At 40.7% G+C, this 15,607-nt stretch overlaps 1 protein-coding gene across 3 annotated transcripts in view; it reads right to left on the bottom strand.

Moving 5' to 3' along the window:
• The window catches only part of KDM4B (lysine demethylase 4B), a 94,165-nt gene that overhangs the window by 33,857 nt on the left and 44,701 nt on the right, over nt 1-15,607 (bottom strand). For 2 of the 3 annotated variants that reach the window (XM_076359645.1, XM_076359646.1), the window contains exons 9-10: nt 2,612-2,808; nt 2,090-2,122 (exon numbers count right to left, since the gene is read on the bottom strand). In XM_076359645.1, the coding sequence (XP_076215760.1) occupies nt 2,090-2,122; nt 2,612-2,808 (230 nt within the window). The remainder of the gene's footprint in view (nt 1-2,089; nt 2,123-2,611; nt 2,809-15,607) is intronic. The other variant, XM_076359647.1, reaches the window with a different exon arrangement.

The following is a 15,607-nucleotide window of genomic DNA, read 5'->3' as shown; positions in this document are numbered from 1 at the left end:
AACAATTAAATCACAACACTTTATACTCACAGTAGATAAAAAAAGATCTTTTTGCAGTGCCCTTCTTACTCTGAAGTTGTAGAAAAATGAAGAGACACAGAAAGCACCTCATTTAAAGAAACTGTGCTTCCAGAACTACAGGCTGAAGGCTGTACATTTCCAGAAGTGAAGATGTTCTGTGTCTGACATAATTCACATACCAGAAATGGGCTTTTTGTGCACTAGACTAAAACAGTCTCTCACTGAAGCCATAAAGTAAACAAAGTTGAGTTTTTCAAGGTAACTAAGTATGAATGACCTTAGAGAAGAAATAACACATCTCCCTGCAGAGTTTAAAAGCTACATTTTCCAAGAGAGCTGGCAAAAAAAGCAGCGTTTGTACTCTTTGAAGAACAGACCACAAAGTGACTTAAATTAAGTAGATACAACTGTGAAGAGGTTTGGGCAGAGGTGAATCCCATTCTTCCAGTAAAGTCTATCCTGCTGAGAAAAGTCAGTCCTCAAGTAAAACTATGTCTTACCAAGACATAAGCATAGGAGAGAGACTACTGCTAAGCAGTATTCAACAGCTTCAAAACTGCTTCAGGATAATACTGAAATAATCTAGGAAATAATGAATAGATAAGGGGAAAAAAAAGTACCTGGTTCTTTTGCAATAGCTCAGGTTAAGAGAGAGGCTTCTCTTCTAAGCAATAGGCTCGAAGAGGGAAAATAACCCTTGGTGTTCATATAGTACCTTACAGTATGCAAACATTACAAATACCTAAGTAACCCTTAATAGCCACAGGCAGTAAAGAGATTCCCAATTTCCAGATGTGGAAGAAAAAGATCCAGGGACCCACTGGAGTTCAGACAGTCATTGCCCATAGAGCATAAACCGCAACTTCTGACCCTCAGACTACACTGCTTTTCCTGAAGCTCACTCTAGAAGGAATAGCTGAAAACATTTTAGGAATATAACCTCTGGAGTGGAGCAACAGTGCAGAGGTCAGTTATCTGCCAAAATACGCTATTTATTATGTCTTTTGGAGCATGGATTTAATGGGGAACACACTATCCCATTTCAGCATTTGTAAAATAACGGACTAATCATTTCACGTAGAAAAGGCAAGACACAGGACCACCAGTCCAAAGCAACACCAGGTGACTGCAAGCTCCTAGAAGACAATAAAGACCAGTGCTAGAGAGAGAGAGACACTCTTACTAGTATGTTATCTTTTTCTTTGCTAGAATGCCTAAATCAATCAGCTATCATCAAATTATTAGGTCAATAGTTTTTAAACTGTTACTCAAAGTCCCTATCAAAGATGGCCCCAGAAACCTAAAGTCTATTTAAAGCTTTTTTCCTGGATTTCAAAGAAGTGATATTGGAACTGAAATTATAAGCAGAGTATTAGATCTGGATGAAGCGGTACAATTTCCAGATACTGCCAACACTCACACCAGAAATCTGACAAATACTAGATGAGAGCAGAAAGAAGCTTTGTGCGCTACACTGCAAGCACTTTGAGTAACAGGCAGAGCAGGAATGAGAATGATGTAAAAAAGAAGGGTAAGGGAGCATATGGAAGGGCACACGCTTTACATCTGAGTACATTAAAGCCCTATGATAATTCGATTTCCTATAATATAGAGTCTCATTCTTCAAGCAAGCTTGATGAGGAAGGAAAGTTCTCCCATCAGCAGCCCATGTCTAAAATACTTGAACTAGTTCAAGTCCACTTTCTGGGACAGCAGCAGCTTTTTATTAGCTATCTGCTTTGGTGACCAGTTAGCTTTATCCACAACCAGTTATCATTACACATCACTACTAATTCAGTAGATTAACTGCACACTCAAGAATGGAAAACCAAAACAGGCATGAGATAGCTGAGCTTCTCTAATGACGCAAGAGGAGATCTCAGAAAACTACACAAAACCAAGATGAAGTCTGAGAAACCTTGATGCCCAAGGATTTTCTGTGCCCTTTCAAGGAAGCAGACATGAAAAAACCTAACTGAAAAAGGAAAACACTTTCAGAGTTACTATTTTAAGAAACTTGACAGGAAAAAGAATGAAGTCATTTAAGTTGATGAGGGAAGTCACATACCGGTGTTTGTTGTCCTCTTCCTCATCTCCTATCCTATAAAGCAAGATGCCAACAGTAAAAGGTTAGCATGCCAAATTTTCAAGTCAAGCATGCTGTAACACACAAAACCCACAAACTTGTAGAAAATTAATACAGAGATCAAAGGAAGCACAGAAAGGCATGCATAAAATCCCTTTTGCAACTGATACGTTTTTTTTCCCTCCTGCTTTCTGATAAGTGAAGCTATAAATGTTTACTATAGATTTTTTGTCTTCCAGGATAAGAGATGAGATGTGAGGGGGCACACAGCGTCCTACTTTCAGAAAACATGTGCTTTTGTAACATTTAAAGGAAACAGAACAATGAGGGAGCACATTACCCAAGAAAAATTACAAGAAGAAGTGGTTAAAAAAAAATAAAAAAAGAAGGAAAAAAGAAGAGTTCGAACTATCCCAAAATAAGAATTATAGTGTTTAAAATCTTAGCAATTAAAATCAAACACAGTGCTCAGGCAAAACTTTTTTCTTTTTTTTTCCTCTTTACCTGCGAAGCAATTTAGCCTTCAACTCTGCCTTCGTCTCATTCCAGGCATCTAGTTCTGGGCTAGTCAGAGCTGTGGGTTTCATATGGTCCAGGACAGCAATGTCTTTTCCTTGTTTCCATAAATCGTAACGTTCTGGTTGCAGAACCCTCACAAAGACATCCATGGAAATCTTCACCATGTCTTTGCGGCAAGTACACTGCAAGAGAGATCCAGACACCAACACCACATCAGATCAGAGGAACGTTTGCTTTTCTTGTCAGCTGAGTTTGCCTTTCTCCGGAGGCAAACTAACACTCTACCCATTTTGTCTGCAAGGTCTATGGGGGGTTACTAGAGTGGGTCAATGCTAGCAATCGCATTGACACATACATGGGTATTTCAGCTTAATGGAAAGCATTGACTCTACCTGCCCTTGGCAAAACCAGAGACAGCACAAGCTGCCACGCTCTCTGAGGGTAGTTGAAGACTCTGTTCCCAAGAATTTTCTTCTCCCTCTAAGCCCACCAACCAAGCTAAAACTTTCTGGTAATTGATACCAAATATACTACTCATCTACTGTCTTACAGTCATTAGACAGTAATAACTTTGGCCGATGCAGACCAGGTCTGAGTCTGATCTCAAGCCTACGTTCCCCCCATTAGCCAGTCTCTTGTTGAGTTTCTCAGGCTGAAAAGAGATTATTAATATCACTTCATAACTGAAAAAAGCCTTAAAGGAACAAAAGACTAACCTAGTGAACAAGGCAGTTAAACTTCATAATTATACATCATGATGTTGCACTTAAGTCCTTCACAAGACTGTAGAGAAATGAAAAAGGCTACAACAATAACTACACTCTGCGTCTAAACCACATATGCCTAAGCCAAAAAAAATGCGCATTATTCATTTCAACTAGCATATGCTTATTAAAATTAACCTCTGGAATTACACCCTTGCCATTGTACATGCCTACGCAAAGACTACTTACCAGCATTTTTACTTGGATATCCATTTGCTCTGATGAAGCACAGAATTAACAGACCTAGCCTAGCAAGGGGATTCTCACCCAGGACACAGATACAGACTGAATGAGCATGTAGTCTTTATCAACTTTTAACTCAAAAGAAGGTAAGGGATTGAAAAGGACACAGCAACACACCAATACCCACTTGCCTCATGGGGGCTGCAACTACAGCTTTGCTGTTGTGTGTGAAAAGTTGAGCCCCCTTTTTAGTTCTGCTTTACGGTGCAAAGCATTGCTTGGTATGCACTCGCACTAAATTGCTTTTCAACTTCAAATTGAGGATGAGGTAATCACAGTCACTTTGCAGGACTTGTTTTTCACCCTCCCTCCACACCTTTTCAAAACTATTCTATCCTTTCTCTTAGCAGAAATGCATGAAATTACTGCTTCTCCCCTTTCTTCTTTCATTTTTCACTACCGTTATTAAAAGATTTACGGCCATAGTTAAGAGAGAGAGAGAAAAGAGTCTTTCCATACAGTTCTCGGCTATCCCACTTCCCTCCCAGCTCCTGTCTTTCATTTTGCAAAGACCGCTGGCTACCTTCTGCTCTGACTGGGAGAGCAGTAATAACCTGAGTGTGCTGAGTGGGAAGGAATATTTATGGACAGGCATTTTCAGGAAAACTCAATTCATTTAATGAAAAATAGTGTGGGACAGAAAGGCTGGAAATGCAATTTGGCCAAAGAACGGCAGGAACACAGGTGGTACCCACGCTTCAAATTCCTGGCCAGGCAGAAGCTTCTCACCGGCACCTCCATCAATACTGGCTTAAGGGATTTGTATTGAGCAGACTTTCAATCACTTCTCCTAAAGAAATTTTAAAAGCACCTGTGCACTGCTATGAAGAGGAATACAGAAGAGCACCCCACAGCACATATCATCAATGAGCTACGGAGATTGACCTCCTTTGCCTTTACAAAGTATGAAAAATGGCTTAAAAGGGGAACAGTCCACTTTCCGATCCTAACCTGGAACAAACACGCTGCAGCACACAGATGTCAATTCCTTCAAGTCAAGCGGAGCAAATCCTGAGTCAGATGGATCTAAAGGTCTCAAGTATGGTCTCCAACCACCATCAGCTTGAGAGTCGCACAAAAATGTAAAGTATACACAGATTATCGAGAATCCACATGCTGAGCTATCTGGATGCTATTCAGACTGCTATTCAGAGAAATGACACTGTGGGCTGCAATCTCCAGCGTACTGCAACACCAGAAGCCCACAGTAGCCAAGTTCCTTTCTTTACACAAATCTAACATGATGTACGTTTATATTTCAATTTTAATTTAATTTTATTGCTTTCACACTAGCAAGCATGAATAATTTACAAAGCCTCTTTTTCCTTTGGGGCTTCTTCCAGACCATACAGTTATATTTCCTCAGCTGCTGCAGTTGTGTCACATTCACGTTCCCATAACAGCCAGGGTATTTTTCCATACCCTTCCCTCAGACCCAGCAGCAAGATCCTGCTTAATACAGCAGATGCTTCCAATAGAACTGCAAAAGGGATTGTGCATGTGTGTGTGAGAGGTGGGAGAGGGAGGAAAATGGAGGAGATCAAAGGAGACTGCGGGTAGAGAAGGGCAAGAAATTTCCTTTGCAATTAATTACCTGCTCTATTCCGTTAGAGCAGGACAAAAATAGCAAGCTTGTGTTTCCCTCTCAATGATACCCATTTCCATGTATTGCCTCCCTTCCATATACACAGAGTCGTATTTCTTTCGAAGTATTTAACTGTGGTCATAAACACATGTATTTCCTTAGAGATATTATGCCTACACCCCCCACCTCTGTCTCTCCCTATCCTAATTTCTGCAGAACATATCCTTCCATATTCCATTCCCCCCCCCACTTTCATATTCCATTATTATTAAACTTTATAGAAACAAAAAAAATAAAATGAACATGTCTACACTTAAACACCACAACTAAGGAGAGATACGAAACCTCGTTTCCTTTACGTGAGCCAAAACTGAACCACAAAGCCCCAATTCAGGTATTCGCAGAACTCCTACATACCAGTAGACCTGTGAAAGATTTAAGAGTGATATGGTCACCCAAAGCACCGACCATGACTAAATGCCAACATGAAGTATATGCCTGTCTTGTCAAAATGACAGGTGAGAAATTTAAGGAACTCTGAGATCGAATCAAATATCTTCCAGTCTCTCCTCTGTCGTTCCCCATTTGGTAGCCAGACTGCCACACCAAACTGCTCGGGAACAGCAAGGCTGTCAGAGCAACAGATCAAACAACAGAATATTCATAACTTGGACCTCCGAGGACCGACTGCAAGTCCTGAAAATGGGGGTGGAAAAAAAACAAAACAAAAATCGTAACAGTTGTAGGGTTAGCTCTTAGCCTTCGGTTACAGGGGATCTGAGACCCAGAACAGCAACAAGACAAGAGGAGCTTCCATATTCACCAAATCTGCAGGCACTTCATTTGTTCCATCTTCTGAAGGCCTTTCCTAGCCTCACCTCTGCTTTTTCATAAGCTAACAGCTTTGCTACCCATACAGGATAAGAACATGCAAACGCAACTTGCGATCTAAGCACATGCAAAAATACTATAAGGAAATGCACAGTGAAGCACTTTTCAAACACAGAAAACCAACATTCTTCCTCTACTTATTATTTTATTATCTGCTACTCAAAGTTGGAGACGGTGGTAAAATATCTGACCACACCAGGAACCCTGTCTCATCAATTATAACTCAAAGACTGATAGCGGGAAATTTGTGGCTACTGAATGCGTAACCATTATCTTATTTGCTAGATTTTTAAAAACAAAAACACTAATAAGTCTATATAAAATAACAGTCAAATAAAAAGACTGTCTCCTTGCAGCAATAAAATGAAATGATATATGGAAAAATGCAGCCTCAGTCAACCTCAACCTTCAGCATCGTTTTTGTAAGGATATTTCCCTCACTCCCCAGCTATTAACACTAAACTGAACCCCACCTGCTCCATAACATACAAAAAGTTAATGTAAAATAATGTAAAATAACCCTTCCCCTGTAGACACCGTCACACAAATGATATATTTAAACTGGCACCTCTGGTTCTCATGGAAACCCCCCTCGCATTTAGATGAAATCAGGGCCCACTGCACAGTTGTCTAAGACTCAGCTAGCCTACCACTTTGCCTTAATGGAAATTTAAATATAAGAAAACCCAACACACTCAAAGTTGAAGTTCTTTCAGCTATTATGTCACCATTAAATGCCAGACAAAAATTTTTGCTTAAAGCTTTTGTATCTGCTTTTTCATAACAATGAAGCTTAAAAGCAAGTTACTGGGAAAGAAAGACGGTTACGTTCAAAAGGCAGCTGAGAAATTCTTGCAGTATATTATAGGAACACATATTGCTAATACAGACAACACTCCTAAACTTCTCTCCATAAATTTCCAGGACAAGGTATAAAGTTTCGGCTTTTGGGAGAAACACAAAGTCCTCCCAGTATAATACTCTTAAACAGCTATCCAATTTATTATCGGATTACAGACATCTTACCTGAGATCTAGTTAATACTCATCCAATATGACAGAATAAACCAGTTTGGGCTCCAGTTTCATTTTCCTTCCACTCAGCCCAGAGCTACATTTCCACTCAGACCCTGTACAGCAATGCTCTCACAGACAGCCAAGGTTTCAAAAGTGACAAAGGCACGTAAATTGCCAGCACGTGCCTGAAAGATGAGTGGCAAGTATTCTGCAAGTAAATGAGGAGTTAAACTTTGAGAAGAGAAAAACCTAAAATGCATAGTTTGTGTGTTTAATGGTTGATAGTTGAAAGCTTGTGGGAAAGAAGATGAGTCTTGACCCCCTGTTTCTAGTGTAATTACCAGCATTGCCATTAGTCTCGACAACAAACCAGTTCATTAGGAAACCCACTGGAAATCCTCTCCAGAGTTTCATAAACAAAACAATTAGGCAAAGATTTCCAAGGACTCTCCCTGGTCCCTGGCTGCGGGGCACGCTCTCTCCTTGTGTGCTTCCTTAACTTGCTTCAGTAATGTTCCATGTGGATTTTAGCGGGTAGAAGAGTTGGGTAAGTAGCAAGTGGTGTTAGCTGGGGAGTCAGATTTACCCCGCTCCGCTCCATTTGTAATAAGAGGATTCTGGTTCAAGATATAATATAAAATGCTATGTGACATGCTTCATTTTAGGCAAATAAAATAATAACCCATCCCAACCGGCATCAGGCTTCTGCTGAGATGTCAGAAAAGAGCTTTTTTTTTTTTTTTTGGCAAAGCTATTTTGCAACCTCTGCCAGAATTCTTTTTTATCTTTTACTGTTCTGTAGACTACACCTGTAAGGATGCCGACTACTCCTGAATCTATCTCAAATACATGCAATTCTCATTCCTGCAAGATGAACACAACCACAGCTAAAGGTCAGTCGGGGGGAGGATCATCTCAGTGGGGTCCTCAGTTACATGTCTCAGATAAGGCTGAAAGGACAGATAAGGAAATTCAGTGCTCTCAGCAGCACTACAAGAAGGGGATTCAATGAAGTACCAGTTCCTTTCTGTTTTGACAGACCCATTCCAATACAAGGGATAAACAAAGTAAGACTTTTATCCAGCAGTTATGATGTAGTCTATAGTGAACACCATTCTGAGGTTCTCTCAAGGTATTATTTCTTCTGCACCATAAGACTTGCAGTTGGTGAAAGCAGCCTACCACCAACCACTGTCGTTCGCAGAAAACATGTCATTTCAGCAGGGCAGCACCCTGTGTTCATGCATTAAGCAAGCAGCGAGCACGAACTGACGTGGCTTGGCGAAGATCTACGTCTCTGAAGTGACAGACCAGACAATTCTTGCTAAGTGAGTAAAGTTATCCTTTTATCCTCCTGTTCGATCATCTGCTTTTTATTCATTTCTTTTAAAAAGAAAGCCGAATGCTGTGCTGTATTACACACCTGTAAACCAACAGATGAAGTCGTAAAAGCCACCATTTCGTATCCCATGTACGACAACCAAGATCTACAGGCAGTTTGTAGAAATGTGAATAATTATGTTAGGTGGAACATGAAGTGTCAGTATCTAAAGTGACAACCCAAGATTTGCTTCTAGCAGACTATGAAATTCTTTCCCTTGGTAATAATGAGTATCCTTCAGTAACATTTTTCAAAAGGATACAAGGCTAAAAATAGATTTTTTGCAACTCCAAATGCTACAGCTTAGAATCAAGGGAGGGTTGATGTATAAATAAAGGAGGCAAGACGTTGCATATCAATCCTAAAGGAAACAGCAATCAAGACCCCTCTGAAAACCGCACACCAAATGAAGTGCTTCTGTCTCCTTCCTGTAATAATCTAGACCCACTTGCACGTATTTTCGAAGCAGTTAGAGAGTCGGGTGAGTACAGAGCAGAAGCAAGATCTGAATCCCGATGACTGAGATTAGGAAGCGCCCAGCTGTGAGTCACCCCACAAAAACCCTGAAACCGCTAACTGCCACTAGGGAACCAAGCTGAAAGAAAATTAGAAGCACGGCTATCAGGAAAGACAAATAATATAGCAAAATGGAGTTAAAAAAATTAAAAGAGGCTGTTCATAAGCAATCTACTCTCACCACACTATAATAAAAGTGGGCTTTATTTTTAAAGTGTTTTTCATGCACAAAGCGAAGAGGCAGAAGGGTAAAAAATGTTGCCTCTCAGTATACTGAAGGAATTTCTGTAGAGGACATCAAAAAGGAAAGGTACCTGATGAGAAAGCGTAAGATCAATTCACAGCTACTTCACACTTTCACACTGCCTTTCAGAGTTCCAACATCACCATTTCTGCAATTCTTGAACAGAATGCACTATTTAGTTATTTATTCTTAGGTAGAATGTAAGACTGCTATTCTTTCTTCATATCTATGCCCCCATGTGTCTCCCCTGAAGCAATTCCAATGGAGCAACACCAGCTGCACAGGGAAGCACAATGCTAAGACAACTTTTAAAAGGGGTTTTTGATGGTCTTGCCATACTAGCATCCCCAAAGCCAGACGACCCTTAAGCCTCCACTCTGACACATGAATGATTGGCGCTGGTAGACTTTATCAGGGACTCCTGTGTGACAGAGAAGCTGAACGAATAAGCTGCAGGAAGCACATTCTTCACAGCGCTATTTACTGCAGCCACAAAGCACACCACAACCTCCACACTATAAATCACAGGGTTAGTGAGGCAGAGAGAGAGAATGGAAGACTGTGTCAACCCAGCAACATCAGGACTCCCCGGGTTCAGGGCAGAAAAGTCAAGGACAGCATACTTTACACCTTGCAGTAATTAAGCTAAAGTAAATTAGGCTGAGTAGCATAAATAGGCCTAGTCTGTTTAAAAAAAAATCTGTTTAAAAAACCCAGATCCTCCCCAGTTCAGCGCTCTAAGGGTTACACCAAACACTGAGCAGAGAGGGAGGCCAGCTGCCTGAAGTCACTGCTGCCCCCGGCTGCTTGCCCCAAGGTAGAAATGTCCCATTTGCTGTATGAATCAAGTCCTGAACAGTTTATAATTACATTCTGGATTTAAAATTAGTTTCTCAGATGCCCCTTCTCAAGGGCAGGACATCCAGAAGCGGCAGGCCAGGTACCTACTTAGCACCCATCCATCCGCACGGATGTCAGTCGTTGGGTCCAGCAGCAGCCAGGCATCCTGAGGACTGAAATCCTGGAAACCTCCAAGGTATATTTATTTCTGCTGACAGAAGCGTAATATTCTTCCTTCATTAACAAAAATGATGACAAGCAACCTCCCAATCAGCACTTCAGAAGGGGATCTCAGAAGAGAGCTTATAAAACGAAGCTCCAAGATAGTTTCAGAAAAATAACTGTCTCCTTTCCACCTTAGCATGAAAAACACTGTAAAAATTCCTCTTCATTGCACAGAAATCAGTGCTTTGTAGGTATTAGGGATGTTTACAAATAACACCAAAAAAAAGGCACAAAAAAGGCAGAAGATTTTGTACAAGAGCAATTTTTGAATCTGTCTTACAAAAATAAACTATGGAAATTATTTTCCTTACTAGATTTTTTTTTTAAATATTCTAAGCTTAAAAAGTCTAATTAAAGTCAGTCAAGGCATACATACAAAGTACTGCAAAAATACAATTCTGTTTTCCCTCATTTCAGAAACCAACTTTACAGTATTACCAAGCAGTTTCTGCAAAAACCTCATAAATTTTATTTTCTTGGAAAATAGGGACATGTTTTAAGAGAAAACCTAACATCTGAATAGTAAGATGTAAGCTTCAATTTTACAACAAAAATTATATGCTAGACAACTTTAAATCACAAATACTCCAAATGTAAATTTGAGATCGGTTATTTCAATATTATACAAAAAACCAAAACCACAGCAGGAGAGGGTTCAGAAGCAATAAGCTACATAAAAGACCACAGTCTGAGATCCAAAAGGCACCTCTCTTCAAGATGCCTTTATATGTCAGTAAAATCCAAACAGAAGAGTCTTACTTGTCTTCCCCTTCTCCCCAGGGAAATGACTAAGCAACAGAGCAGGACTGAACTGCACCAGAGCAGAGGTCTGTATGGGAATACCGTGCAGGATGAGACGAAGGCTACTTATTTCAGAACATAAAATGTAGGATTTGGGAAGGAAGGGCAACTTGACCCCATTTTATATTGAGATAGATAACTCCAGCACTATCTCTGGAGTAAACAGGAGAGAAAGTGAAGGTATGATAATGTCAACCGCTGTAAGACAGACGTTATAATCCAGGAGCGTCTGCTATTAATATAAAGGGAAGCGCAAGAAATTGTTTCCCTCCCATCCACTTATTTCCAGTCCAGTTTGCAAAAGAAATAGAAAAGCTGACCTGTGAGGTACACTTGAATTTCTTATTAAATTGTACACTCTGAAAGTGCCTTTTTGAATACCAGGAGACTTACAGGCCACCTCGCCTTCAGGAAGGACACTTTACTAAAACACTTGGCTTTAAGAGGGTTGTTTAGTCAAATACACGGCTAGTAAGACCCTCTGTCTATGGATGGCTGCATCCAAGAGTTCTCAGAAAGAAAGCGAATCAAAACAGTAATGCAGAAAGGAACTGCAGGCTCATGCAGCAAAACAAAAAGAAAAAGAAAACCTGATGGTAAGGAATGAAAATTGTCATTCACTGCCTTTCACGCACCAGGCCTTCTTCAAAAACCAAACAGAAAAAGGAACATGACAAAGAGTTAATGGAAGACAAAGGACCGAAGAACTCCAACTATGGAGTACAAAGGAAAATATTTCTCCCTGATTTTCTAGGCTCTGCCTATGCGGGTAAACATTAACTACAGTATATACAAATAAAACCATCCCTGCTCAACTGTATTATTTAACCAGTAACATTAAGGTCTAAAGCAGAGTATTCAGATTACAGCTGACTCCTGAGATATTGTGCCAGTATCTCCCAACACTATGAAAAACCTTTTTACCTCATTTCTTCTGGATCCCTTTTTACTTTGCACACTGTGACAGACTGATACTCATGTTAGTCAAATAGGACTGCGTCTTAAAAAAAAAAATTCCCTGCCAGAATTTGATCTCCCCATACAGCATAGCAAAGAATGCTGAAATGAATTCCCATCACGTATTTGGAAAGACCTAGTGACAGCACACCAGGATTATCTATGGGAGCCCCAAGATTAACTGAAGGTCTCTCTCCCACCCCTGGACAAGTAACTGACAGATGTGCTGTGCAACCACTGCTGTTCACACAGATTAGGTGGAATAGGCAAGCTGTGGTTGGCCTCAAAGTCACCTTGACTGGAAAGAAGTCAGCTGCAACACAAGGTTCCTCGAGGACAGGTGGAGACATTTACATTGACAATAAATGGAGTAACAGTTAAAGAACTGTTAATTCTTAAACTTCTGTGCACAGTGTCCAGCTGTAGGCAAAACATCTATTTCCCAGTGGTATACCACCATATAATTAAAGACATGAAGTAAAGGAGAATGTTATACCCTTCCTCTGAATCTAAGGAGAATGACATTTGCTAAGAACAGAGAGCAATCAGTCCTGAGGATTTATACACGTCATGAGAGATGACATGAATTTTGGCTGTCACATACCAGCACTCAGCATTGAGGCTAGAGAAGCAATTGGTAGAAGGATCAGCAAATCAGACTGAAGAGGCAAGCACCTGCTATAACTACAAAGCTGAAACAAGACCAGGGAAAACCTAAAGAAAGCAAGCAGAGAGTTCTGCTGAACATTTGTGGTAAGCCATGTGCCAAAAGCCATCAGCTCTCAAATTGCCCACCTGAGCCTGGGACACGCTAAACACGCCAAACGATACCGGAGACATCTGATACAGATGAAGACACAAATTTATCTCTGTGTATTGGCCCTACGTTTAGTTAATAAAGATGTTTTGGTCAGTATGTTCCTACGGTAAGAAGCTACTTGTCAGCAGTGGTTACAACTTCCACCTAAAGACATGAAACCCAGCATCACACCCTAGCTCCCGTTATACATACACCCTTCCAGTTCCTTCACATCAACTTCTCCTACGCAGTTCTGAAGGAGACTCCAAAACCTCTCACTAGGTTCTCAAAAAGCTTTGAACCGATAGGACAGCTAGTTTATTCACTTGGGCATTCACCAAACCAATTTCTGCTTGAATTTTTAAGCATCTGTTCATCCAGGTTACAAGTTTACACAGATATGAGCATATTTACCCACTATTAATTTCCTACACAACTCTGCAGCCATTGCTTTTTTTTTTTTTGCTAATGCTGATGCTTGTTCTACAATTAGAGCAGAACCAGTGTCTAAGAAGCTGATCTTTAAACTTCAGTCTGGTTATTATGTATTTCTTACAGCCTAGGCAGGTTCTGCTGTGGTTAGCAGAACATTTCATCCATCTGGCAGGCAATTAGCACAGCTCTGTCTATGTTTCTCCGAGGTGAGCCATTACCTTCCTATGTGAGTTCTCTCTTACGCTATGCCATTGACATATATTGCTCTCAGTAGAGCAGAATCCAAATTTCATCCCCAGGATAATGTCCAGGAGAACATTACAACTGGCTAATTTTGAACCTTACCTTGTCACCAATCTCATGAGTACTGGTAGGACAAGATAGCCGTATTGCTAACCTGGGGAAAGGAGAGGAATCACCATCCAGCCAGCTGGTTTCAGTGCAGTAAGAGTATGTACCTGCAAAGTGCCGCCCAGTCGAGCGTTTCCAAGATTTTTATAAATGAGTTTGTGACAAGGAAAAAAAAAAAAAAAAAACCAACCCGCTCGGATGTGGGCAAGGATAATCTAATTGTGCCTGAGAGCACAGAAATCAATATAGCCGGTTTTTAAATTTAGTAAACCTGCAGTAGTTAACCAAAAATCACACACTCCAGGATGTCTCTCCCCATGAATTCTCTCTCCACAAATGTGCAGACAGCTCGAGTGTACACAGTCAGCTGATATTTCATTAAGTCCCTGTTTAACTTAAAATGAGATTTAAACAAACCTTTTGCCCTCAGAGTGTAACAGCATTCATACTTCATCTGGAACCTGATAGTAAGGTATCAAAGGGTTAATTAACATGTATGCAGTGCGTGGTTTAGGCAATATTAAATGGAAATCTCTGAACAGACAAGTGTCACTGAGTGCAATGGAAATAAATTGGGCGTCTCCTTCCACACTTCAACTTTCTCTCCCTAGATTTGCTCAGAGCTCTCTATGCTGCTTGTTCGGTAATTTCACGCTACGCTGCTTAACAATGTAAGCATGGAAGCTCAATCTAAAACTGCACTTCCCAAATGTCACTTGTTTGTGAACACATGGCTGAACCCAAAACTGCTTTTAATATTAGAGCGGTGCCTGCTGGCACTGCTGTAGTTAAGGGTCTGTCAGAATTTCCATGATAAACTCCGTTTTCTGGGGTGTAATACCATGACCATTTGCTACAGATAAACCTGGCATACAAGGTCACAGCAGACAAACACGATTTTTTAAATTTTCAAACCAAGTTTGCTTGGCTATTTTTGAGTTTAAGACACTTAACACTGATTTGAGGCCTCTTACAGTTTTGGGTTTTTCTTACCATCCCTCCCCATCCAGAACAAATTCAAATGTACGGCTCCCAGCCCAGCCTCCCCCTGGCCCTGGAGCCTCGATTACTGCCACAGGGTCCGGTCTACAGCCTTGATGGGATATGAAGAGATTACAAACACCAACGTAGGGTTCACTACTTGAACATCGGGGGGGGCCAGAGAGGACAAATACGTAACTTCTCAGCATGAGAATTCTTCCGTTATGAGAATCATTTCAGTTGCCATTACTAGCAATTTAGAGGTGTTACCCCACTGGCACAGCGAGTTAATGTATTTTATATTTCACGGCACTGCCACTAACATGCCTAGCAGAAGATGCTTTTACACCACTGTCGTCTCAGAAGTGAAATAATAAAATCTATGTATTTATTTTAGAAAAGGAGAGAGCTCAGATCCCAAACTTGATGCCTACTGGCAGACTCCTTGAAACTATGGGATGGATATTACTGAAAAAAATAAACAAGACAGACACTTCACCTTTCAGGAACCTAAAGGGCTGAGCTTGCTTTCTGTGAGATGAACTTCTCAGACATCGAGTGTGGTGCCATTGGATAACCAAAGACTGCCTGCAGTTGCTGAGGGAGGATATAGAATACCAAAGAGGGGGAAAAAGCAGGAAAAAAGCTCCTGTAGGGTGACAACCATCTTCCTTTTCTAGTTGGGTTAATGATGTTCACTTATTAAAAAGGAAAAATATAAAGAAACAGCATGGGGTTTTTTTATGATTCTACAAGATCCCTTGAGGCCCACAGTGCCAGAAACAGCACTAGCCTCCAGAAGCAAAAAAGAGTGACTCACATAAGTCACAAAGCAGCCACTCAGGCTGATTAACACACAACATTGATCACTACCAAATATAATTCTGTGCAGAAAGTTTCAGCTTGGCTCAAAAATGGCCAAAGGCATTACAGCAAGAAGGTGGAGGGTTAA

The sequence above is a fragment of the Aptenodytes patagonicus genome, chromosome 25, assembly GCF_965638725.1.
Source record: "Aptenodytes patagonicus chromosome 25, bAptPat1.pri.cur, whole genome shotgun sequence".
NCBI classification, from domain to species: domain Eukaryota; kingdom Metazoa; phylum Chordata; class Aves; order Sphenisciformes; family Spheniscidae; genus Aptenodytes; species Aptenodytes patagonicus.
The sequence above is the reverse complement of the archived record's forward strand: the minus strand, read 5'-3'. Positions and strand labels throughout refer to the sequence as shown.